General features: G+C 39.4%; 1 protein-coding gene across 7 annotated transcripts in view; it reads right to left on the reverse strand.

The window, feature by feature from the left end:
- Crebrf (CREB3 regulatory factor) overlaps positions 1-26,296 on the reverse strand; it is a 65,680-nt gene that overhangs the window by 32,622 nt on the left and 6,762 nt on the right. For 3 of the 7 annotated variants that reach the window (XM_040748413.1, XM_040748412.1, XM_021223550.2), the window contains exons 2-4: positions 10,508-10,702; positions 8,365-8,490; positions 4,836-5,922 (exon numbers count right to left, since the gene is read on the reverse strand). In XM_040748413.1, coding sequence (XP_040604347.1) covers positions 4,836-5,922; positions 8,365-8,490; positions 10,508-10,516 — 1,222 coding nt within the window. In that variant the 5' untranslated portion in view covers positions 10,517-10,702. The other 4 variants (XM_040748416.1, XM_040748417.1, XM_040748415.1 and 1 more) reach the window with 4 other exon arrangements.

A 26,296-nucleotide genomic window follows, 5' to 3' on the forward strand; every position in this document is an offset into this window, starting at 1 on the left:
CTGCTTCATAACTGCTATTTTGCTATTGTTATGAATCATAATCTATATTTCTGATATGCAGGACATCAGATATGCTATCCCCAAAGGGGTCAGAACTCACAGGTTGAGAACTGCTGTAGTAGGTTATGAAGGGGATATATTCAGCATATATTCTTGTGTGTATATATGGGAGAGAGAGAGGGAGAATGTGAATAAGAATATCAAAGAACTACAAACAAGGATTGGGAGGGCAACACAGTAGTATTAGAACATTTCCCTAGACTTTTGTTCCCCAGCACCTCAAAACTACATTTAGACAGTCAGAATCTAACAAATTAAGTAAATCCTTACTTATCAACAATCACCAAAATACAAAGTAAAGTGTGGTATGGAAATGCCTCTAATCCAAAACTTTGGAGGGTGAGGCAGGAAGACACAAGTTCAATGTCAGACTGATGTACACAGTAAGCTTCAGGCAAAAGAGATACTGAAGTGCAAGAGAGTTAGGAAGGTGGTCCATGACATACATTATGGGTGCTAGACTTGTAAGTAAAGATGAGAAGGTGGTTCATGCACTTGGAGCAGACTTTAAGCAACAACCTATCATTAAAGACAAAGAAGAACTGAGCATACTGATAAAACTTGAAAATGTACCCACATCAAAACACCTAACTATATAAGCAAACAGTAACATTACTGACAAGAAAAACTACATAATTTAGTGGTGAGGGACTTAAATACTCCCCAACTTTGATAGTGGACAGTTCGGAAAGAATGAATAATGACATAGCAGATTTGAACTAACATTAAAGCAACATGGACATACACAGAAGCTTCCATCCCATGGCAGCGAACTACACATTCACTTAGAAAATAAACAGCATTCTCCAGGACAAACTGTTAAAGCTACAAAACTGAACTAGTCTCAGAAGCTTATGAGGAATTAAACATATCATTTTTAAAAATTTCTGACAATACACACCCATACACAAAATGAAGACAACAAAAACAAAATTTATTAAATAATTTTATTGCCAGACATGATGGTTCTTGTCTGTAATCCCACCATTCAACTGGCTATGTAGGAGGGCAGCCCTGAATTTAAGAAAAACCTTTGTTGCATATCAAGTACCAGCCCAGTCAGGACAATATAGTAAGACATTGTAGAAAGAGGGAGAACAGGGGAGAGGGAGGAAGGAACAGACAGGTACTACAGAATAATATCAATGACCAACTGAAGATTTTTTTCCTTTCAGTTATTTTTATATACAAGTATAAAAATGGCACATTGAACACACAAAAGTTGTTTGGTTTAGGAAGAATGTAAGTAAAAAAGTACCTTAAGTTTAATGTGGAGGAAAGTAACAGAAGGGAGAAGAGGAGGGGTATAGATAAAGAAAAAAGAAGAGGTAGAAGCAAGCCAAGGAAGAAGGAGGAGAAAGCAAGGAAGAGACAGAGGCAGAATGGAAAAGGCCACAGATCTTCCTCAAATACAAACTGAGGTAAGACTCCACAAGCATAGATGATGGCAAGTAAAACAGAGGAAGGGAGTTTAACAAACTAAAAAGCTTGAGAAAAACAAAACCAATCAAAGCAGTGAAGAGACAGCCTATAAAACAGAATATATGCTAGCTGTATATCCAATATTGAGTTACTATCCAATAAGAACCCAATTTACAAACAGGATAAAGGACTTAAATAAGTACTTCCCAAAAGATACCTAAATGACCAACAAGTATATGAAAACATTCTCAATACTACTCATCATCAACAAAACACAAATAAAAATCAGAGAAACAGGCAGTGGTGGCACACGCCTTTAACCCCAGTACTTGGGAGGCAGAGGCAGGCAGATCTCTGTGGGTTCAAGGCCAATCTGGTCTACAAAATGAGTTCAGCCAAGGCTGTTACACAGAGAAACCCTGTCTCAAAAAAAAAAATAGACACTATACCACACTGGTCACAGTGACTCATCAGAAATTGGGCAGCAACTGTTTTCAAGGAGATGGAGAAGAAAGAACCCTTGTTTCATTGTCAATGAAAATGTAAACTGGTATAGTCATTATAGAAAGCAGTTTGGAAGTTCCTCAAAAAAATGTCCTGAAAATAACCTGGTATGTCAGCATAAACCTGCAATCCCAGGGCTCAGGAGGCTGTGTGGCAAGAGGACTCCAAGTTAGAGAGCAGGCAACGTTACATACTTCAGTGCTAGTATAAAGTAGATAGCCAGACCCTAGCTCAGAAAAGGCAAGCCAGAGGCTTGGGGATATGGCTCAGTGGAACAGGACTTAGCTAGCACATGCAATAGTCAGGGTTTGATGCCCAGTGCAGAAAAACAAGACAAAACAAAGAAATGAAAGGCTACAGATAAAACTCAGTGGCAGAGTATAGTTGTCTTCAGAGTATAGCTGCCCAGTGTAGAATACACAAGACCCTGAGTTTGAACACCAGCATCTAGAATAGCAAAGTAAAAATAAAAATACTAAATGATCCAACAATCCTACTTCTCTGAAAAGAGGGTTGGAGAAATGGCTCGGTGGTCAAGAGCACTTTCTGCTCTTTCAGAAGACTTGAATTTGATTCCCAGTATCCATGTCAGGTGGCTCACAACTGCCTGTAGCTCCAAATCCAGGGAATCTGACACTAACACTGACACCTCTGGCCTCTGAAAGCACCTGAATTCAGGTGAACATACCCCGCATGCAAACACACACACACACCTAAAAAATTTCTTTAAAGATTTTAAAATTTTATATGTATGAGTATTCTGCCTGCATGTATATATGCATACAACATGTGTGCTTGGTACTCAAAGAAGTCAGAAGAGGACATTGGACCTCCTGAACTGAAGTTACAGATGGTTGTGAGACACTGCTTAGGTGCTGGGAACTAAATCCGGGTCCTCTGCAAGAGCAACAAAAGTGTTCCTAACCACTGAGCCAGAAAAATCTTTTTCTGATTTGTTTAAAAAATTAAGGAAAAGTAAAATCACAACCAACATGTAATGAAAGCACAGTCATTGCCTGCCTTGAGATGAGACTTACTGAACCTGGGATCCACTTGCTCATAGTTACAACTGGAGCAGGCACTTCCTTCCCCACATTTCAATTCCCCTTACTTATCTGTCCTCTCTGTGCTTACACTCACTCCCTTTAGCATTCAACCCTAATTCTATACAGGAATCTCATGTTAGCTCTAATCTGCCAGTCTTTTAAGAACCACACCTCAGCAGGGGATGGAGCTACAGAAACTACCTCTATTGTATCCAGCCAAATTTCCCTTAAACATCTCAATGAAGATTTTATCAATGTATCATGAGAAAAATGGTCCTGGTAAAGAGGAAAGACAGTTGTATCTAGATTATTCGGGATTCTAAAGTAAACCAAAGAAAGAAAGGTCTAAGCCCTTTCCCTCCACTTTAAACTTGAAGTACTTTAACTTTCTTAAAACTACCCCAAATCAAACAACTTGTGGTGTCAAATGCATAAATCTAAGCACTTGAGTTTTGTTTTTGTTTTTTTGTTTTTGTTTTTGTTTTGGTTTTTACGAGACAGGGTTTCTCTGTATTGTTTTGGAGGCTATCGGTCCAGCCCAACCTCGAACTCACAGAGATCTGCCTGTCTCTGCCTCCCGAGTGCTGGGATTAAAGGCGTGCGCCACCACCGTCCGGCTTGCACTTGAGTTTTAAAAACTATCTAAAAGAAGAAAATCTTTCATGAATAAAAGGACTTTGGAAGGATGTGGCTCACTGGTAGGCTTATCTACTATTTGTGAAGCCCAGGGTTTACCCCAACACCGCATCAGCCACACCCATACCCACCTACTTGTGCATACACACCACACACACACACACACCTACACACAGGCACACATATACAGCGCTGCACTAGCTATGACATAGTTACTGTTCATAGTCTCAGAATAATGTCAACATTTAAAGTGCCTGAAATGCCAGCAATCACCATTTTAAACAAAAAGACTCTTGGATAACTGAGTTTAATTTTAACTGGTTTTATGCTGAATTACTAGTATCGAAACTAATTTTGAAGTAAGTAACTTTTGCTTAAATTTGAAAAGTTTCACTTCTTTGTGCATTTTTAACTTTGTGCCACTTGGCCATAACATTTTTATAAACAGTGTCAGCCAATAGTGGCTATAGCTCAAACATGTAAATGCTAAGGTGAAGCAGCTCCCCCATGCAGTCTGCTTTTTTTCTCTTCCATTTATATATACTGTACACAAAATGAAGCATCCTTCTCCATGCTATTCAAACTGTAGCATGAGCTTTTTCTCTTTGTACTTTTTTTTCTATTTATTGCTTTTTAGAGATAGGGTTTCATTATGTAGTCCTGACTGGCCTGGAACCAACCATGTAGAACAGGCTGACCACAAACTTGTAGTGATCTTCCTGCCACTGCTTCCAAGTGTTGGGATTATAGACATGCACCACATCTGGTATAGCATATACTTTCTTAATAAAATATAGCAGACATAAAGAAAAGGCTTGCCTTCAAATTGTTCACTAAGTAGGCTTTTGTTAGCTATAAGCATGAGTGATATGAGCTGACATCACATGGTTCACCAATGTAGCTTAAACCTTCACTTAAGTGTTCAAGAGTGTGGTAAAGTAGGTCACTTAAAAGATAATCAAAAAGTCAGGATAAAAATTATGGCATAGGCACAAATAATTGTAAGCATGAGTAACGGTTTTAGAGCTATGTGAATAGGAAAGGCTACTTTTGATCCAAATAAAGACATGAAGTTATTTAATCATCAAACTAAAGCAACCATCCAAAAAGATTTCTATTTCAAACAGTGAATAGAAAGGTCAATTTAATAAGCTGTGAGAGTTATACCTGGTTCAGAGAATGTGTCGCTAATATCATCATCTCTGTCATCCTCATAATCCTCTTCCTCTTCTTCTTCCTCTTCATTTTCAGAAAGCTCATGCTCACTACCAAACCCTTCATCATGATCTTCATCATCAATATCATCTTCATCATCCTCATCGTCTTCAGGACTACATTTGGTTAGCTGTTCTCTCATGTTGTCAGAGACAAAAAGAGAATAATTGTGCTCTTCTTTTTTCTGGGATGAATCTGAAATAGAAGTGCTGGCAGAGAGGCTGCCACTCTCTGCTGTGGCAACTGACCCAGGACCACCCTGGGGCAGAGGACTATGTAATAGTTCCTGGGTTTCTTTGAAAGGCAAAGCAGGAGTGCCATGACCCTGATGAGGCTCCATCCCCCTTTTCTCCTGTCTCTTAGCCACAGCTCCACAGTAGCAGGTGTTCTCCTTAGCTGCATCTGTGTGTGCCTGACACAGCAAGGGCCGGCCCTGATGCACAGGGTTGATCTTGACCTTTGCTTTTTTCACATAGTCTTTACATTCAACATGAAAATTCACCTTTTCATTATGATACATGTGGGTCTTCACCATGATCTGTGTGCTTGAAGTAGGTTTACTTGCTTTTTGGACACAGTCTGAAAATGGGACCTCAGCCTGAAGTGTCTTTGAAGAACACACAGGGGCAGCTGCTCTACTTGTGATCTTTTTACTAGGGAATGAAGGGGGCAAGGGATTTTGTTTGACACTGAAGAGTGAATCTGGATAATAAAGGGAATCAGAAACAGACTGAGAGTCCTCACTATTAAGCTGGGCCAAGGTTGGAGTTTTACTTATGACCTCTTCATCTTGGTAAGGACTAGAAAAGTCATCAAGACCCAGGTAATCCACTTCTTTTGTCCCCCAGATATCACAGCTGGTTAGTTTGGTGTACTTAGTTAAATCTTCACAGTATGTATCCCACTGTTCCCAGTTTGAGGTTAAAGCATCCTCATTATCCAGGACATCTGTGAAAGACTCCAGATTTTCAATGTCTTTGCAGTCTTCCAAAGAAAGGAAGTTGTCTCTAGGATTCTGTTGATAGTTCATCTCTCTATCCTAAGGAAGGTTTAAAATGGGAAATCACATACCATGCTTTAGGAAGAAAATATTCACCTCCATCCACACCTGCAAATATCAAAAAAAAAATACTCTACCTCTGATCTGTTTTAAGATAAAGGCTACTGACATGATACCTTCCCCTTACATCTATACACCTTCATTTCATTTGGCAAGAAAAAGCAGGAAAATATATTCTTTAAGGTATTAAAGTATGGTTTCAAACAGCAAAGCCTCTTGTAATCTTAGAAGCTCTCTTTAGAAATTAACTTCAAGTAAGAAGCAAATATTGAACACCTTACCTTCCTCACAGAATACCTCAACTTAAGAAGGAAATTAAATATGAAGGCAAAGAGCCCAGAAAGTGCCAAAAGTTAACTGTAAAATTGTAAAACCTTGTATAAAACCTAGGTAACAATTCTTGGTATGGAAAGTCAGATAATCCTCATGCACTGCAAAGATGTGACTTTACAATGTAACAAAAAAGCATACATGGAGTGGTAACACACACTATTAATCCACTCAAAAGGGAGAAGCAGGACTATTTCTGTGAATTTGGGGCCAGCCTGGTTCACATAGCAAGTTTCAGGCTAGCCAGAGTTACACGGTAAAACTCTGTCTCAAAAATAAATAAATAAAATAAAATGTAATTACATTCTACAGTCACAGAAAAAGAAGTTAAGCCCTAATGCACTGACATAAAAGGCTATCTATTACACATTTTTAAGTTTCTTTTTTTATAATTTATTTAACTTTATTTTATGTGCATTGGTGTAAAGGTGTCAGATTTCCTAGAACTGAAGTTACAGACAGTTGTGGGTTCTGGGAATTGAACCTGGGTCCTCTGGAAGAGCAGCCAGTGGTCTTATACACTGACCCATCTCTGCATCCTCCTATTACACATTTTTATGTTTAGAAACCGTAAACTTCAGCTGAAGAGAAGGCTCAGTAGGTAAAGGTCTGACCACCTCAGTCCAGCCCCTGAGACCTACATGATGCAAGAAGAGAACCATCCTCAGTTACCCTCTAACCTAAACACATACACACAGACTAAATGTACGTGTGTGTGTTTGGGGGGGTAAACAAACTAAAGGATACAAGTATATTATATATCCAAACTAAAAAGCATATTCAAATGTTTACACATTCATTGTTATATGCTAGCGGTAGTTACCTTTTGGGGACAATCTGAAGAGTGGAGGCTCAGAAAGGGAATGGATTTTCAGTGTTCCAGTTTACTTTGTTCCACTGAATTTTTAATTTGCATTTATTTTATGTTGGACTGTGTGTTCACTTAAGTAGTTTATATGTACCATGCCCTATTCTATTTGGTATAGAATTCAATTTTTATGAATTCGCAGACTTGTGTACTCAAATTCGCAACTTTTCTACATTTCTGTGTTATTTAAATTACATATAATTGATAATTCTACTATGGCTAGAAAAATGACTCAGCTGTTAAAAGCACTTATTGTTCTTCTAAAGGAATCAAGCTAGATTCCCAGCTCTGTTGTCTGAGAGCTCATAACCACCTTTAACTCCCAGCTCCAGGGAGATCTGACACCAAGGGAAGCCTCCTTGGGCACCTTCACTCATATGCACAGTTAAGATATAAATTATTTCCTCCCCTGGGCTAGGAATGGTGGCACAAGCCTTTGATCTCAGCGCTCATGAGGGTAAAGTAGGCAAGTATCTGTGAGGTCTGAGGCCAGCCTACACTAATACATAAAGTTCCAGACCAGCCAAAGTTACAAAGTGAGAGACCCTGCCTTTAAAAAACAAAAAGAGGTGGGGCAGAAAAGATTGCTCCAGTTAAGAGCACTTGTTGCTCTTGCAAAAAGGGTCTCAGTTCCATTCCTGACACCCACATGTTGGCTCACAAAATGTCTATGAGATCAGACATCCTTTTCTGGCCTGTATGAGCAGTGCAAACATGTAGCACATGGTACCCTCCACACAAAATAAATGATTTTCCCCCCTTGGGAATTTTGTGTCTGTCTCAGAAACTTGGAGTAGCTTGGAGCTGCTAATTTGTCTTACCATCTTTACCATATATCTTGGGCATGATCACTCCTTAATTTGTGAGCTAAAGAGCACTTTAGCAGTTTAGCATATCACACACACCGATTACTTTATGAACAACTAGACTTGAGGACAGATAACCTCTTTACATGCTATTTTAATCAATTTGGGTAGCTTTCAGAAATTACTAGACTAAGTCACAAGAATCAAACCTAGCCCCTAGTCACATACTTTTCCTTTTCTTAAAACTAGATCTGTGTGACCCTTGAAACCCTTCTTCCTCAGCATCTCAAGTAATGGTTTCACCTGTATGAGCCTCCATGTCAGGTGCATCACTTTTCAGACATTCATGAATAAAAACTCTGTGACATATTTTTATCCCAAATCAATTAAAACTAAATCCAAGAAAAGGTTGCTTACCAGCTCATACATGAAATCTGGATCAGAACTGTTGGCTAAGAGATCTGTGCTCATCAGAGTCTGTTCTGAAAAGGTGTGGCTTCGAAAGGCATCCCCAAAAGGCGGGTCCATTCCGCTTACGCTGGGCTACAACAAAACCATTTTCACTTTAGGAAGTTAAAGACAGCTTCAAGTCCAACTTACTACACACACACCTGTCCTTACCCCAGCATGTAATTTATTTCAGGAAATAATTCTGTCTTGCCTGTAGAGCACACCAAAAGCTTTAACTAGCACTGAACATGGACCTATATGAGGAAAACAACCAAGATGTATATAGAAAAAATCAGAACGGCAATTCTTAACAACAACTTCTAAAAACTGAAGTTTGGTCACTAGAGACAACACTGGGCTAAATATTTTTTAAGCTATATAAACATTTCTTAAAATCCTTCTCCAACAAGACTGTTCTAATTCCTCTGAAGTAGAGAATGCTCTTCTGTTTTCTTAGGACTAAAGCAGTAGTAAGTCAGACTTAAAGCATATTTTTTAATCCAATGTCTTACTTCCCCCAACAAAGATAATCTGGGTATCTTTTTATTTTATTTGGAGGGAATACATGTGGAGGTCAGAGAACAACTTGCTGAAGTCAGTTCTCTCTTTTCATCTTGTAGGATTGGGAGACTGAACTCTAAAGCCAATCAGGTTCTGTGTCAAGAGGCCTTTAGCTCATGAACCATCTTGCCAGTCCAATTTAGGTATCTTCAGTCCAACCAACACAAACAACACAATAGCCCCTAAGTCTCTAAGACACAGCTAGAAATGTGGGATTAACTCCTGGTTTCTCTCTGTCCTTTTCCCATTTCATCATCTATACAAACCACTTCAACTGTACACCCCTGGCTCAAAAAAAAAAAAAGCCACACTCTGAAATCAACTGCAATAAAGAAATCAAGGAAGACTACAAACACTCTTCTTATTTGCCCATGAGGTGGTTCAGCAAAGAGTTTTATATGGCATTAGTGGTTCATGCACCTGTTTTCTCCTTACATCCCACCCACCCACCTACCCTGCCTGACCTGCCTTCTCAGTGTTCTCCTAGCTACTCCCTTATCAGGTGTTTTGCTATGTTTTAGTTTCTCCAGACCTTCCAAAACTCTGTGGTCTTTCTGCCTAGAAAAATTTCATTTAACAAGTTTTAGAGCCCCAAATAAACAGCAAACCATACCTTGTTTGGACACAAACTCTAAAAATGGACAAGTAGTCCTTTTGTCACAGGGCTTGGAGTGGATGCCAGCTTCTGGTCTTTTAAGTATCAGTTACCAAGTCCTCTTCTTTACTCAGCTGCAAAGTCACCAAACCATCCTAACAATATTTTTTTAATCCATGTGCCCAAGGGATAGTCCCGTATAGTCCCTCCTAGGAGTCCCTAACTGCTCAACATTTTTAGATTTTTTCCCAGCATTAAAACTGGCAGTGGGACAAAAATTAACCATGAAACGGGAAAGGGAAGAGTTTGAATAAGAATGGGGACAAACAAGCTTTCAGTTTTTATTTCAGTGACTGCCTCAAACCCAAATTAAAAGTTGTCTCAGCCTGATGTGATAATGTATGCCTATAATTCCAGTATTTTCAGGGCCAAAGGAGGAAGATTGCTAAATTGAAGCCAGTTTCACCTACACAGCAAGACAAAAAGATCTACACATTCACATGCTCGTGCAGGAGAGATTATGTATGAGTACACCACTCTTGAGGATGTTTACAGAACATACAGATGTGTGTGCTTCCGTGTGTGAGACAGAATCACCACATGTGGACTATTGTAAACGAAAAGGAAGAATTAGGAAGCAAAATATCAGAGTATCAAAAATGGCATTTGGGTGGCAGATTAAATTTATGGGTAATTCATTTTCTCCTCATAAAGAGAGCATATTTAATGATTAACCTACTTACTCACCATGCTCCTCGTGTCAAGCTCACTGAAATCTTCAAGGCTACAGCAAATAAGGAACAGGAAAGCAAGTACTCACATCTAGGTGAGGGCAGAAATAAGCTGTCTTTGTAGCTAGTGTGTCAAGTTGTGTTAAGATGCAGAAAGGGCAACACTTGGTCCTTTCTACCACCACAGAGAATCAAACTGCACTCTATTCCACGTGTGATTTACCTGAGGCATTTCCAAGCCCAGATCCTGTGAGTCCAATTCCAAACTTCTTCTTTTTCTTGTTTGAAAATTCCTTTCCAGCTTTACTTTTAATTCCAAGATCAAAGATGATTTTCACAATAAACAGCAGGTTTTCCCAGAATGCCTTCAGTTCAACTGCTTGGGTCACCACTTTTTTAAAAAAATAAATTTGTAGCTCTGTCAAATAACAGAAAGTAATTTCACTGAGCTCCACTGAAACAAGCTGACCTTTAAAAAGAACATTAATAAAGAACACTGTGCTTTAAATAAGTCTTATAGTTGAATTTTCAATCATTTAGTCACCTTTGTAATATCTACTATTTTGAAATATACCCTTTAACATTGTTTATTTCAGAAATAAGGTTGGTCAATAATCAATTAGCAGCTAAAACCAACAGCATACACCTGTAATTCCAGCCCTCTGGAGATGAGACAGGAAGATCACAAGGTTGGGCTACCATGAGCTACAAAGGTTTTACAGGCCAGACCAGGATACTCAGAAAGACTCTGTATCAAAAATAGGCAAGTAAATAAATAAATCTATAACATCTAAAAAACATGAATATATCTTCATCTTTTCTGTGATTTGAAAGATATTTTAAAGTCAAGCTCTCATTCCCATTTTACTGTATAATGACTGTGAAATCGATTTACAGTTTATAATTTCTTGCAACTCTATAGCTATCATCACTAAACATCAAGAGAAGTCAATATATCCTCTACATTAAACATCACATCTGTAAGTTCATGAATATTATTCTTTGACTTACATATAAAAACTGTCCTTTAAAAATCACTGTTTTAGGCTGCAAGGAGCTCACTAGTTACTGCCTAGTCCAGTGTCCCCAGGCAGTCTACTCTAAACTAGTGCTCCCCCAAAAGAAAAAGTTAATTTTTAATGGCCTTCATGTGGTAAATGGGACAAGAACGGTTGGGTTAAGCTGAGTGCAATCACTTGGCATGGGATCTTGAAGAGGTGGAGGCTTTACTTTCCTTGCTTATGAAGACCTTAATGGAGAGAAACTGAAAAGCTACACCCACCTCCATCCTCTCCAAAACTGATTCTCAGAGAATGATCCTAAAACCATCAACATCAACCTGGATCCACTAGAAATGCAGAATCACACGCCTTAACCTTAACACTAAACATAAACTGAAAGGAGTAGAGCTCAGTAGTGCACTTTAGTATGCCTTCCTGGTCTCCCTAAGGGTTAAGAACCAGTGTCCTGGTCTTGCTCTCATCAAGTCCAGACACAATATCATTTCTTTAAAAAAAAAAAAAGGCATCTCTCCTTAAATTGAACTGCCTTCTGCAGTTCTCACATTTAGTGGATTAGAGGACAACAGTGGTACACTGTTCAAAGACTGATTGCTTGAACAAATCAGAGTGGAGAAGGGACTCTAATTGTTCTACTTAATTATGCTAATGAACTGACAGCTGTTTGAATTTCCTGGACGTCTGCTGGCCCTTTTATAGTTGGCTCTCACTCCTACTTACACTGGTCCAGCTGAGGAAACACTGGCAATGTCGTTTAGGTCTAGAAACTGGGTCAACAATGCCTTTCATTCCAATCAACAGTCTAAGGCAGTAGTTCTCAACCTGTGGGTTGAGACTCCATTGGCCTTTGACTAGTCTCTACCTCCATAAATATTGCCATTTTGATTCATAAAAGTAGCAAAAGTATAGTTATGAAGTATCAACAAAAGTAATTTCATTGTTGGGGTCACCACAACTTGAGGAACTGTATTAAAGGGTCACAGCATTAAGAAGGTTGAGAACCACTAGGAGATAAAGGATTCTGCACACACCTGACAGATAAGTTTTTTGCTCAGGTAACCTGCTGAGGCCCTACAGGCATGCAGCCTACTCCTAACTCTCTCTCTGATTCCCATGGGAAGAAAGTCATGCCATCTTTTCTAGACTCATTATATAGCTCCAAGAAGGCAATTCCTTCATTCCTTCATGCCATGCTACTCCACCAAATGAACTAGTAAAAATTCTGGCAGTCTACATAACCTGACTATGAGACTGTTACTTTCTAAAACTTGAAACTTACTGTTACAAGCACCGAGATTTGAAACTGTGAGAAGAATGAAGTCCTAGACAACGCATACTAGTATCTATTAATGATGCTACCCCTAATAACCTGGTCTAGCAGAGAAGCCAGAAAGGGCAGGTTCTGTTAGTCACAGTTTTCACTTAGACATTACACATCACTGGATGGTAATAACAATTTTAGGACTCAGTTTTGTCATCTCTAAAAGGGGGTAAAAAGAAAGGAAAGAAAGAGACATAACTGGTATGATGTCATGTCTGTAATGGCAGTTATTCAGAAAGCCTTAAGCAGAGGGTAGTGAATTCAAGGCCAGATTGGGAGGCATATATAGCAAGAGACTCTAGCTCAGACAGAGGGAGAGAGGGAGAGAGGGAGGGAGAGAGGGAGGGAGGGAGGGAGGGAGGGAGGGAGGGAGGGAGGGAGGGAGGGAGGGAGGGAGATAAGACAATGGAATATATGACATGAAAGCAGGAATGGAGTAGAACACTGGAACAAATGGATTATATATATATATATATATGTATATATATATATGTGTGTGTGGTTTAATGAAACCCATTACTTTGCAGGTTAACTTTAAAGACTAATTAAAGGACTGACCAGATAGTTCAATAGGCAAAGGCACTTGCTTCTCAAGCCTCAGCTCCATCCCCAGAATCCACATAAAGTGGAAGAAGAGAAATGAGTCAAAAAGTTGTCCTCCATCACCCACATGTACTCCCTGGAGTGCACACACACACACACACACACACACACACACACACACACACACACACACACACACACACACACACAGAGCGAGCAAGAATTTTTTTTTAACATTGAAAGCCAAGGATAAGGCATGGTGCACAAAGCTTTAATACCAACTCTTAGGAAACAGAGGTAGGCAGGTCTATTTGCGTTCAAAGCCAGCTTGTCTATATAGTTAAGTTCCAGGCCTGCCAATGCTACACAGCGAGACCTTGTCTTAAAATAATATGTCTTCTCTATTACGTCTGTAATGCAGGTTATGTTCCTTAATTATGTAACAAGAGGGGAAGAAAAGATAGTTACCTATTGTACACCAATTACTATCACACAGCATCTTCCATAATGCGACACTGCTCTAAAACTGTGTTGTATAATGAGAAGCATATTGAAATGGGATATTAGTGTCTGTTGAGTATTGAAAAAGCCCAAGGAACTTAGATGACAGAATAACACTAAGAACGAAGGTCTTACAACTTGCATTCATACTTCACTGGCCTCAAAAATTCTATTTTGCTCAAATTTTTGATATCAAAATATACCAAAAGCAAGGGTGGTAATTCCCCAAAGTGTGACTAAGGAATACTTATAAAAGGTGTAGCTACTCAACCAAAGGACTGTTTGGAAAACACTAATAAAACCACCTACTGTCATTATTGCTGGTTTTAAAGAGCTGCTACAAGTAAGAGACAAACAAGGAGGGGGCTGAAGTTTCCCAGTCATCCTCCTTTTGCTCACAGCACTGGCTCACCAGTTCTCAGAAAAGTTGTGTTCTTATCAAGGGACAGGAAACTGAACCATCAGCGTATCTGTCAATGGAGTTTCTTTACCCAGGCTTTTTAAAAAGTATCCAGTAACATTTTCTAGGTATCATAATCAATTCTGCACTAGAGGCCAGTTCTGTGAGGCAGGGAGGTAGGGTCAGTTTATGTTGAGCAACAACAGTACCTGAAGGAAAAGTAGTTCCAATCTCTTTAGCAGCCTTGCCAGGTGCGGCTCTCTGAACACATGCTGAGGCTTACTATGCATGTCAGACAGGGGAACAGCTAAAGTAAGACAGTAGTGTCAAAAGACAGCTTACAGAAGTTCATTCCTTAGCTCCATGCAAACCATTCACCACAAATGACTTCAAAATCAAAACCCAAGTACTGACTGGTGAGCCCCAAGCCCCCTGCCCCTGAAAGTTTTGGCTTATTCACTAGTCACATCAAGAAACACAGAAGCCTCTTTATAGACTAATTGAACCATGGTAGTTCAAGCCAATAATCCTGGCAGTTGGGTAGCTGAGGCAGGGGAAATCATTGTTCAAGTTCCAGGCTACCTTGGGGCTACATAATAAGTCAGTCAGGCAGGCAGGCAGGCAGGCAGTCAGTCTCTCTCTCTCTCTCTCTCTCTCTCTCTCTCTCTCTCTCTCTGTCTGTCTGTCTGTCTGTCTGTCTCTCTCTCCCCACGTTCACACACACACACAAATCCCTCTTTAAAAATGAAACATCTTATGAATAAGCAGATACTACACATGACAGTCAGAATCCCTTTTTATTGCAGTAGTTTAGGTCATTTACTCCTTTTAGTAACTCAAAAATAGTTCCTCATAGTAGTAAACTATCTTCTGAGACATCCAACATCACCAGAGCAATGTTTAAAAATTTTGACACACCTCAATGGGATAGATATTATCTAAAAAGTGGATGGAACGTAACATGATGGGGGATGTCCTTCTGTATGCTGTGAATGTATGTTTCTCTTACTGGTTGATGAACAAATCTGTTTCGTTCAATGCACAGGCAAAATGTAGCCAGGTAGAAAGTACAGATGGAGCTAACAGACTAGTAGAATGCTGGGAAGAGGAAATGTGGAGAGTGAGTGGCCAGGGAGATGCCATGTGGCTACTAGGAAAATAGTATGCTCAGGCATTCTCCAGTAAGCGAAGACCATATGGAGATACACAGATTAATAGAAATAGGTTAGTAATTAAGAGAGAGCTAGCCAGTAAGAAGCCTTAGTCATTGGCCAAACAGTTTATATTAATATAAGCCTCTGTGTGTTTATTTGGGACTACACGGCTATGGGTCCAGGTGGGACAGAAGCTTCTGTCCACAATAACAAGTGTTGAAGAACCCTCATGAACTGCTAGAAGAGATATAAAATGGTGCAGACAGTAAGGGAGAGCCTGGCAATTTCTTAATAAGTTAAAGAATTATCACATGATCCAGCAACTTTATCCTTGAGTTAAATAGCAAACACCCATTAAACACAATAGCCAAGAGGTGAAACCAACTGCAATAGCCATCCATGTATACACAACAAAACAAGGATGAATGCAATTTTAACAGACATTACAACAAACCTTGAAAACATTGTGTTAAGTGAAATAAGTCTGATATAAAAGGATAGCTGCATGATTCCACTTACACCAAGTGCCTAGAACAGGAAGGAGAACAGAGGTTACAAAGGACTGGGAGTTGTGATTTAATGGACAGTTTCTGTTTGAGATGGTTAAATGCTTGTGATAAGTTAGTGGTGATGGCTACACAACACTGTCAATGTACACATGTAAAAATGGTACCAGGAATACTGGCTCATGCTTGTAATCCCAGCACTCATGAGGCTGAGGCAGAAGGTTTGTCACAAGTTTGAGGTGAGCCTTGATTACACAGTAAGTAACAGACCAGTCAGAATCACACTGTGAGAACCCATAACAAACAAATGTGAAATGTTTTATTTATAATTTATATTTCTAAACTGTTGCTTTTTAATTAAAATTTTATTGTAAAGAACTTACAAATAAAAGATTATCACACAACGAAAAGATATCTCACACCCAAAGCCTATCTGTCTCAAAGAACTTCTAAAGTTATAGTAGCCATGGTGAAGCTGTGAGGTTCACTTTGGATTTACACTTTCACAAGCCATTATATATTTTATGCACTTATCCATCACACAAAAACAAAACCAAAAAAATCCATGACAAAGCTAAAACTTCTTATCTTTTTTTCATAACTCATGTGCCCATTATTTAAATCCCGTCCTTTCTTTCACATTACTTCATCATACATTTGCCCTTCTTGATCTCCTTTCTACATGTTATATTATACCCATATGCATATGAGTTTATGCACACACATGCACATTACACTAGAACTACATGAGGAACAATGTGGATTCCTTTTTTTCTGAGACTGTGTAGCCCTGATTATTAATATTATACATAATATCCCACTTTACATATGTACCAGAATTTCATTATCCATCTGCCTGTTGATGGGTGTGGTGGTTTGAATAGGTATGGCCCACACAGACCCATGTGTTTGAATGCTTTGGCTCGTAGGGAATGACACTATTAGGAGGTGTGGTCTTGTTGGAGGAAGTATGTCACTGTAGAGGTTGGCTTTGAAGTCCCATTTATGCTCAAACCATACCCAGTGTGACAGTTCACTTCTTGTTGCCTTCAGATCAAGATGTAGACCACTCAAATACTTCTCCAGTACTGTGTCTGCCTGCATGCTGCCTTGCTTCCCACCATTACAATAATGGACTAAACCCCTGAAACTGTAAGTCAGGCCCAAATGAATGTTTTTCTTTTTAAGAGTTGCCTAGGTCATGGTGTCTCTTCATAGCAATAGACACACTAACAAGACAGAAAGGCAACTGGGTTGGTCCCAATTCCTTGCTATAGTGAATAAAGTAATAAACACAGGGTTGCAAATTTTCCAGTATTTTAGGCAAGAAAAACTAATGCACTATATAATATTGTGTATGTAGTGCATACATAATGCATAGGACATTGTTAATTTGATCTGTCCTAATCTTTACTAGTCTGTACTCCATATTTTTTTTAAAAAGTGTCAATACAGACAGGCCATTCTAAAATATGGTGACTGACACTGGGAACATTGGTTTACACATGCTATACCAGCATTCATCAGGCAGAGGTAAGAAGATTTCTGTGAGTTTTGAGGCCAGCTTGGTTTAAGCAGCAAGTTCTAGAACAGCCAAGGTATGTATAGAGAGATCCCAGCTCACAAAAACAAGCAAAAACCAGGTCCCAAGACTAATTTAAATAATGTGTTTCTCCAGAGGCTTAAAGAAAGGAAGGGAGGGAAGGAGGGAGGGAGAGAGATGTGAGGGAAAGGAGGAAGAGGAGAGGAGACAGTAAGGCAGAAGGCTAAATTACCAATTCAGCCATGTGCACCCCAGAAGACTTCTCGTTTGAAAAGAAAGGCAGTTTACCAGTCATCTAAGTACCTTAGATAACCAGAGCCATCTGCACACATGGTTCATTCTACTATACTTCATCTACTCTCTTCAATTCTTTCCCCTTTGAAAAATATTCTACTCTGGTCAAAATAATCCTTCAGACATTAATCAAGCCACTAATTGCTAGTACAAAAGAGCTAAGAGGTCCCAACACCTTTACACTATTAAGGAAGCAAAGGCTTCTGCAAGAATGCACTGGGGGAAGCTCCCTCATAATGCAGTCCTGTCCTTGTATTAAGAACTTCAGTCAAATCACATTTTACACATTTTTTTGGTTTTATGAGACAGAGTTTCTCTGTTTTGGAGGCTGTCCTGGAACTTGCTCTGTAGACCAGGCTGGCCTTGAACTCACAGAGATTCGCCTGACTCTGCCTCCTGAGTACTGAGATTAAAGGCATGCGCCACCAATGCCTGGCTCACATTTTATAATTTAACAGTATTCTTTAGACTTAATAATTTACAGACATGTAAATTCCAAAATGGAAAATTAGAATTTGGGCCAAGAACCACTCCCCCAACAGGTTTATTCTGTGTAGCCCTGGCTGCCTAGAACCCTGCTCTATAGACCAAGCTGGCTTTGAACTCACAGAGATCTGTCAGCCTCTGCTTTCCAAGTGCTGGTATTCAAGGTGTGTACCACCAAGCAAAAATTATTAGTATAAAACCCTCATTATTTATTTCTCAAGTCCTACTGCTACTAGATCTTAAAGATGAAAGACAGACATGACAAGATGAGACTAAGAATACAGATTAGATTTTTGTTCTTAAACATCAAGGGAGTAGATTGGAGGGTAGTTGAGTTGAATACGATCAAACATAGTGTATGCATATATTAAGTTCTCAAAGAATAAATATTATTAAAAATAAAGACAAAAAGGTCATTTGAGTAGCCCAAACAGTACTGAGCCACTGTGATCCTTCTGCAGTCCTACCTTGTAAATCCCTTTATTGTACAGTCAATTCAAGTCTTCTATTAGCTGCACAAGAGTTTTAAAAATATAAGGGCTGCCAGGTGTTAGTGGCACATGCCTTTAATCCCAGCACTCGGGAGGCAGAGGCAGGCAGATCTCTGTGAGTTTAAAGCCAGCTGGTCAAGTTCCATGATAGTCAAGGCTACACAGAGAAAACCTATCTCAAAAAACAAAGCAAAACAAAAAACAAAAGTAAATCTATAAATAGACAGACAGATAGATGAATAGTAAGTTTGCAACCAAAATAAATAAATAAAAAAGAATGAAAGCTACATCCTGTTGAAAATCCTGAGGACCTAAGAGAGTATCTAAGTCTCAAAAATGTTCTCTCTTGGGGCTGGAGAGATTGTTTAGTGGTTAAGGGCACTTGTTATTGCAAAGGTTGAATTCTCAACACCATCATGATGGCACCTAACCATGTGTTAACTCCAGGTCCAGGAGATCCAAACCCCTCATTTGACATCTGTGGGTGTCAGGCATATACACTGTGCACCTACATAACATGTAGGCAAAACACTCATACACATAAAATAATCTTTTTTTAAAAAAAGCAATCTCTCTCCTTGAACTGAGGTCTTGAAGACACAAGACTTCTCATACTTTTGTTCATTTCCTTTGGAAAGCTAGGTGAAAAACAAAACAAACAAACAAACAAACAAAAATCCTTTTAACCAATAGGGAAAACAATAGTACACCTCTCTGAATTAATCTAAGTTAGATGGAAGAGCTACTTCCATTTCTCAAAACTATTGACTAGAAGCCTGGGTTTATGCATTTAAATTGTTCCAGAGCACAAGGCCATGGAAAAATTCTCGACAGAAGTAGAGAATGCATTTCTAACCCAGCCATTCTTAGTGAGCACTACGGACAAAATATTCACCTTATATTTATACTGCTGTTTACAGATTCAAAGCACAAGACAGAATTTGAAGAAGTAACAGGAGTCAGTGTTTTGGTAAAATTATACCAAAGTTCATCATTGCCCCATACAGTCTATTTTATACTAATTAAAACAAAACAAAAACAACACCAGCAAAAGAGATCTGCCTAAGGTCATTAACTAAATGATGCCTCTCAACAAACCTACTACCACAGACACTCTACTCTCAACCCCAAATTTCCTTCAGTTTTCTAATATGCATGCATGCACCTACCATCTTCAGCTAGGGTATCTGTGCTGACACCCCACCATCTCACAGACACTATGCCAGCAACTCCATCCAAGTGCTCCTATTGCAAAACAGAACCATCTCTTTCTGATAGCCAGATGTGGAGGACTGATGTCAGATTTAACTGTTCCCTAACCATTTTACTAATTTTATTAATAAAGATATACTGACCACTTATCTGACACTGCACACAAATACCACCTTTCTAACCTTAACCTTTACTTGGCCCTCACTACCCTGAATTATTTTAACATTTGCCTATACAATTTTCTCTCTCTAGGTCTTAGCCCTCCTCCCCCACCCTTTGGTTATTTTAAGACACAGTTTCATTGTGTAGTCCTGACTGTCCTGGAACTCACTATGTTATCAGGTTGGTCAACTCACAGAGATCCTCCTGCCTCTGCCTCTCTGGGATTAAAGGTTTATGCCACCACACCAAGCCCTATTTCCCTAAAGAAACTCAGGCTGAAAGAAAACTCAATCCTTTGGCCTGTGGCAACTGAGCACTAGAATTACAGGTATGTGCTGCCATGCCTGGCATGAGGCCCTATTTTGAATTACAGGTATGTGCTATCTTGCCTGCAACCCTAAATCTCCTGTAATGTCTAAAATATTCAAGATAACAAATGAAACAATCTTCCCAACCCATCTTCCACTTTAAGTAAATATTAGACTGGCCTTACCAGTCCCCTGGCATCCTTCAGGCGCTTACAAGCCCACTCCCGTCCTCTAAGGCTCTCCACACTGAGACTCTGGCTTGTATATTTTTGCTCACGTTTTTTTCTCCTTCCTTGCTTTCACTGACAGTGACGTCTCTGAGATTAACCATAATATTCCTTTGTCTATTTCACTATAGTGCCAAAACTAATTCCTTTTGTGGAACCAAAACTGGGTAGCTTGGCTAACAATGAATGAAAAAATCTATGAAGACCACAGTGAGTCAAGTAAAGCACTCTTCGTACTCAGTGAGATCATTAGGAAGAAATCTGACATTCAATACTTACTTATTGAGCACAGCAGTCCATGAGAGCCAAGCATCTTACAACAGCTTTCTAATTTGTCTTAAAAACACTAATATCAAAGCCGGGCAGTAGTGACACACGCCTTTAATCCCAGCCTGGTCTATAAGAGCTAGTTCAGGACAGCCTCCAAAGCCACAGAGAAACCCTGTCTCAAAAAACAAACAAAACAAAAAAATCCCACTAATACCAGATAGTAAAAATATTAAAAGTTGAACTTTTATTTCCCAGAAAACTCTGTAAGAACTTGAGTTGATTTTAGAGACCTACAATAATTTTTGTTTATGGAGGTCAGGATGAAGGATTCATTTAAAATGTAAATAAAGTAAAGGTACACACCTTTAATCCCAGCACTCTGAAGGCAAAGGCAGGTAGATCTTTGTGAATTCAAGGCTGCCTGGTTCACAGAGTGTGTCCCAGGACAGCCAGGGCTATACACAGTTACTGTATGGAGAGGAGAAAAAAAGGAAAAAAAAAAAAAACCTTAATCCATGTCTTTTATTCAAACTGTTTAAAAAAGTCCATCTCCCTTAACAGATGGTTTCTCAATTGTTCTACAGAAATCTACAAAACACAAGAACAATATGGCTAAGAGCAGCAGCTTAAAAACCAGCACTGGTGCAAGCTGCAATGTATACAGAGTGTGCACCAAGACCAGGTACCCTCCGAACTCTAGTACTCCTGTCTCAGGGACTTGGGCTGCTCCCATCTTTTTTGAATTTCACACCTTTCCAATGATTGAAACAGGCTGTATCATAAGCATGACACTAAGGCAACAGCGAGATCTATAACAAGTTATAGACACAGGGCCAGAGGAATTATAAAGAAAAGTTTGAAATGGCCGCTTTCCAACTCAAACAGAAAAGTGTTGTTTTAGCTTACTGCCCAGAAAGACTTCTATGAGAAGGAGATTCCAGATTAAATACTCTGCCTAAACTTGCCATTCCAGCACTAGGGAGAGGCAGAGGCAGCAGCATGATTTGAAGTCATCTTAGATGACCACTGAGTTTCAGTCTGGGCTGAATTTGATACATTAAGAACATGTATCAAAAACTAACACTAGGGGCTAGAGAGATGGCTCAACACAACAGTCTGGGTCTATTCCAGAGGCCTGGAGTTTGGGTTCCAGAACCTATTTTGAGTGGCTTACAACTGCCTGTAACTTCAGTTCCAGAGGATTCAACAACCTTTTTTGCCCTCCATCAAAACTCATATGCATGTGGCATACACAGACACATACACACGTAAAAACAAATCTTCAGAAAAACAAAACAAAACAAACGAACACCTGGGGCTGGTGAGATGGCTCAGTGGCCACTTGTTCTTATAGAAGACTTGAGTTTGGTTCCCAGAACCCGTATCAGAAACCTTATAGCCACTTCTAACTCTAGCTCCAGAGGTTACCATCTCCTCTTCTGGCCTCACTGGAAACATGGCACACACAGACACACAGACATTTTTTATACCCTAAACAACAGTAACAACAAAATAGTGGTTCAAGCCTATATCCCAAAGCTCAGGAGGCTGAGGAACAAGGACAGCTCAAAGTTGAAGGTTAGTGTTAAACAGTAAGTTCTGGGCCAGCTTGGGCTACAGAGTGAACTTTGTCTCCAAAAAAGAAAGAAAGAAAGAAAGAAAGAAAGAAAGAAAGAAAGAAAGAAAGAAAGAAAGAAAGAAAGAAAGAAAGAAAGAAAGAAAGAAAGAAAGAAAGAAAGAAAGAAAAGAAAAGAAAAGAAAAGCAAATGTCAAACAAAGAAATTCCTAACAACTACCATCCAAAAGTCTTTTTCTTTTTGGTCAGGGTCTCTCTGTGCAGCCTTTGCTGTCCTGGACTCTCTTATGTGGAACAACCTAGCCTAGTCTTTCCCCCTTTTTATAATTTATGTTGTTGTTCTTTTTTTGAAACATAGCCTATTACATAGCCCAGTCTGGCCTCAAACTAATGAACCTTCTGCTTCAGCCTCCAACATGTTGTGATTACAGACAAGCACCACCATGCCAGGAAAGGGGTCTATTTCTTAAGTAAATATTGAAAACATCTTTCCAGACACTTAATTGCCTTTTTATGTAGGAATTGTCGTCTCTTACTTTGCAAAGATATTGTGATTCTGTGATTAAAGAATAAAAAATAGACAATCAATAAACATGGGCCATTTTCTCAGATTCCTTCTATGGTGTTTAATCAAGTTCCCAGGATTCTGCTATTATGAAGATATAAACCCAAACAGAGTTCAGAATCTAATTCCCAAACTTACCACAAAAATTCAGCTGCCTGGAATTAAAGTGAGTAAGGGATACTTAGAACTGAGACTTGTGGCACAAGCACATCTTCTAGGGCAGTGGTTCTCAACCTGTGGATTATGACCTCTTTTAGAGGTCTTAAGGGCCCTTTTTCAGGGTATTATGCATATCAAACATTTATATTATGATTTACAATAGCAGCAGAATTGCAGTTATGAAGTAGCAATGAAAATAATTTTATGGTTTGGAGTTACCACAACATGAGGAATTGTATTAAAGAGTCAAAGCCTTAGGAAGGCTAAGAAACACTGTTCTAGGGGATGGGTATTGGAGAATTGTGTGTTCAAGACACAGCTCAGGTACTCAAACCAGATTTCTCTCAGGAAGTTTTAAAAGGGGGCTTGGGGTATATCTCAGTAGTAGAGCACTTGCTGGCATGTAGGAGACACAAGGTGCAATCCAGTTCTCTAAAATATAATAAAATACATTTACTCAGGCTATTCAAGATTATTTAAAACTCTTGTCTCAGTTTTTCTGTAAATTATGCTGGCTAAATCAATAAAACAATCTTGGAACTCACAAAACAATTCACAAGCCGGGCGTTGGTGGCTCACGCCTTTAATCCCAGCACTCGGGAGGCAGAGGCAGGCGGATCTCTGTGAGTTTGAGGCCAGCCTGGTCTACAGAGAGAGTTCCAGGACAGTCTCCAAAACAATACAGAGAAACCCTGTCTCGAAAAAACCAAAAAAAAAAAAACACAATTCACAAACCTGACAGCTAATCATCTCTGTAACATGAAAGAATTAGCAGACAGATTACAAGGGAAAAGAGCCTCTTTACTGCTCTCATTGCTCCAACAACTGCACACGAATCCTAACCTTTTTTTATAGTTATAATGGCTTCATCACAGATTCTGGACAACTCATGTCTATCATACTTAATATAGTTTCTAATAAATGGAAAGTTTCATCTATGTCATACTTATCTCCAAAGGGGTCCAAATAAACCAACTAAGTGAAACAGACTGTTCCAACTGTCAAGAAAACATAGCACTGAATAGAATCAATAGTTATCCAAAGAGAAAAAAACACAGGATAATCAGAACCTGGTCCCAACCATCCTTCAGGCAGGTACTCAATACTCTTAATACCTCTACAACCAGAAAAATAAAATCTCTTTTTAGTGATTTGTTAGTTCTAAACGTGAAGATCTAGGATCACAGGATGGCTCAGCAGGCAAAGGCACCTATCACCAAACCTGACCACCTGAGTTAAACTCCTAGCATGTACATGTTGTCCTCTTAGCTCCAGACATGTGTCATGATGAGCTCATGAAATAAAATAAATAAAATGTTAACTTGAGGATTTTGATAATAAGCAAGTTACAATTTATGAAGACAGCCAACTCCGGAAATTTTCTCTCAATAGTTCTGCAGGAATGCCAAGTAAAAGGTGGCTAATATTAGAAAAGCTATTTAAAAGACTAGCACAGCCAGGAGGTGGTAGTGGCACAAGCCTTTTTAATCCCGACATTTGGGAGGCATAGACAAGTGGATCTCTGTGAGTTCAAGGCCAGACTGGTCTACAAATTGAGTTCCAGGTCAGCCAGGACTACACAGAGAAACGAAATGACTAGCACAAAAATGTTTTCGCCCACAACTCACAACAGCCTAAAACCTGGATCAACTCAACCACTACCAACTGGTGAGCAGGGGATCCCTGTTGTATAGCCATAGGATAAATGACAAGAACCAAACTGGCACACAGTGCATCTCAAGAAGATTAGAGGTCAGACTCAAAAGACAATGTAATACATGAAATTTACATGAAATTCCATTGCTGACCATAACAAGACAAAGCAATCTCATGCCTAGGGCCTAGGGTGAGAGAGAAGGGCTAACCACAAAGGAGATACTGTATAGTGACAAGATTACAGATTTAATCACAGCAATGACTAGATAGTAGTATTTATTAAAACTCAAAATTCTGCGAACTTTTTTTCCTTCTTCCATTTTTTGGGGGGAGGGCATGGGCAGTACTGAGTTTGAAAGAAGTTTCATGTATGTGACATTTTTTAATAATGTCGATTTTAAAGAGATTTCTAACTGGGCATAGTGGCACATGCCTGTAACCTCAGCACTCAAGAGACTCAGGCAGGTGGATTTCCATGAGTTCAAAGCAAGCTTGGGCTACCAACCTGGGCTACATTATGAGACCCTGTTTCAAAATGCAAAATAAGGTGGGTGCGGCACACTTCTTTAATCCCAGTACTCAGAAGACGGGTGGATCGCTGGGAGTTCTAGGCTAGCCTGGTCTACAAAGTGAGTGAAAGGCTAACTAAGCTACATAGGAAGACCCTGAGTCAAAAAATTAAGTTAAAAAAAATGGCCAGGCGGTGGTGGCGCACGCCTTTAATCCCAGCACTTGGGAGGCAGAGGCAGGAGGATCTCTGTGAGTTTGAGGCCAGGCTGGACCAACAGCCTCCAAAACAATAGAGAGAAACCCTGTCTTGTAAAAAAAAAAAAATTAAGGCTGTCTAGACAGCTCGGCGGATAAGGGCATTTGTAACAAGGTTTGATGATTTTGAGTTTATTACCCCAGACCCATATAGTAGAAAAAGAGAACTGACTCCTGAGTATTTCCTCCACAAGCACTCCACTGCATATGAGCACACATGTACACATTCATAAATAAATGCAACAGAAATAAAAGTAAACTTAGAAAGGGTAAAAAAATATAAGTGCAAAAGAAAAAAATTAAAAAGCATAAGGAAATGAAAGGGTAAAAGTAAAACCTTCTAATCACAGGTATCTGGGTACCTATAAATCAAGAAAGAAGTCAAGAGGTGGGTGGGTCAGACACCAGCCAGAGACTAAAAGAAAAACTAAAAACTAAGGAAGAAGCCAAATGTAGCAGAGCATGCCTAAAATCCTAGCATCTGAGAGGTTGAAGCAGGACAAATAGCACAAATTTTTGACCCATCTGGGGTCACTGTCTCAAATTACACACACACACACACACACACACACACACACACACACACACACACACACACCTCTCCAAAAAGAAAGCACTATGAAAAGAGAACAACTAATAAAAGGAAGAGCATATGGGGGTGGGGTGACAATCAGACACCAGGCCCAAGAAAATTAGAGAATACCATGAAAGCAAAAGTTCTTTCCTCCTTAATCTCCCACATCAGCCAATCCCATCCCACAGCCCTGGTGTCTAAACATCTTGTATACTTTCTCAACTAGACCAGAATGCTTCCCTCACCATTCCTTAGAACTTAGTTCAGTCCTGCCTACCAT

Source organism: Mesocricetus auratus, unplaced genomic scaffold (assembly GCF_017639785.1).
Source record: "Mesocricetus auratus isolate SY011 unplaced genomic scaffold, BCM_Maur_2.0 Super-Scaffold_100007, whole genome shotgun sequence".
NCBI classification, from domain to species: Eukaryota; Metazoa; Chordata; class Mammalia; order Rodentia; family Cricetidae; genus Mesocricetus; species Mesocricetus auratus.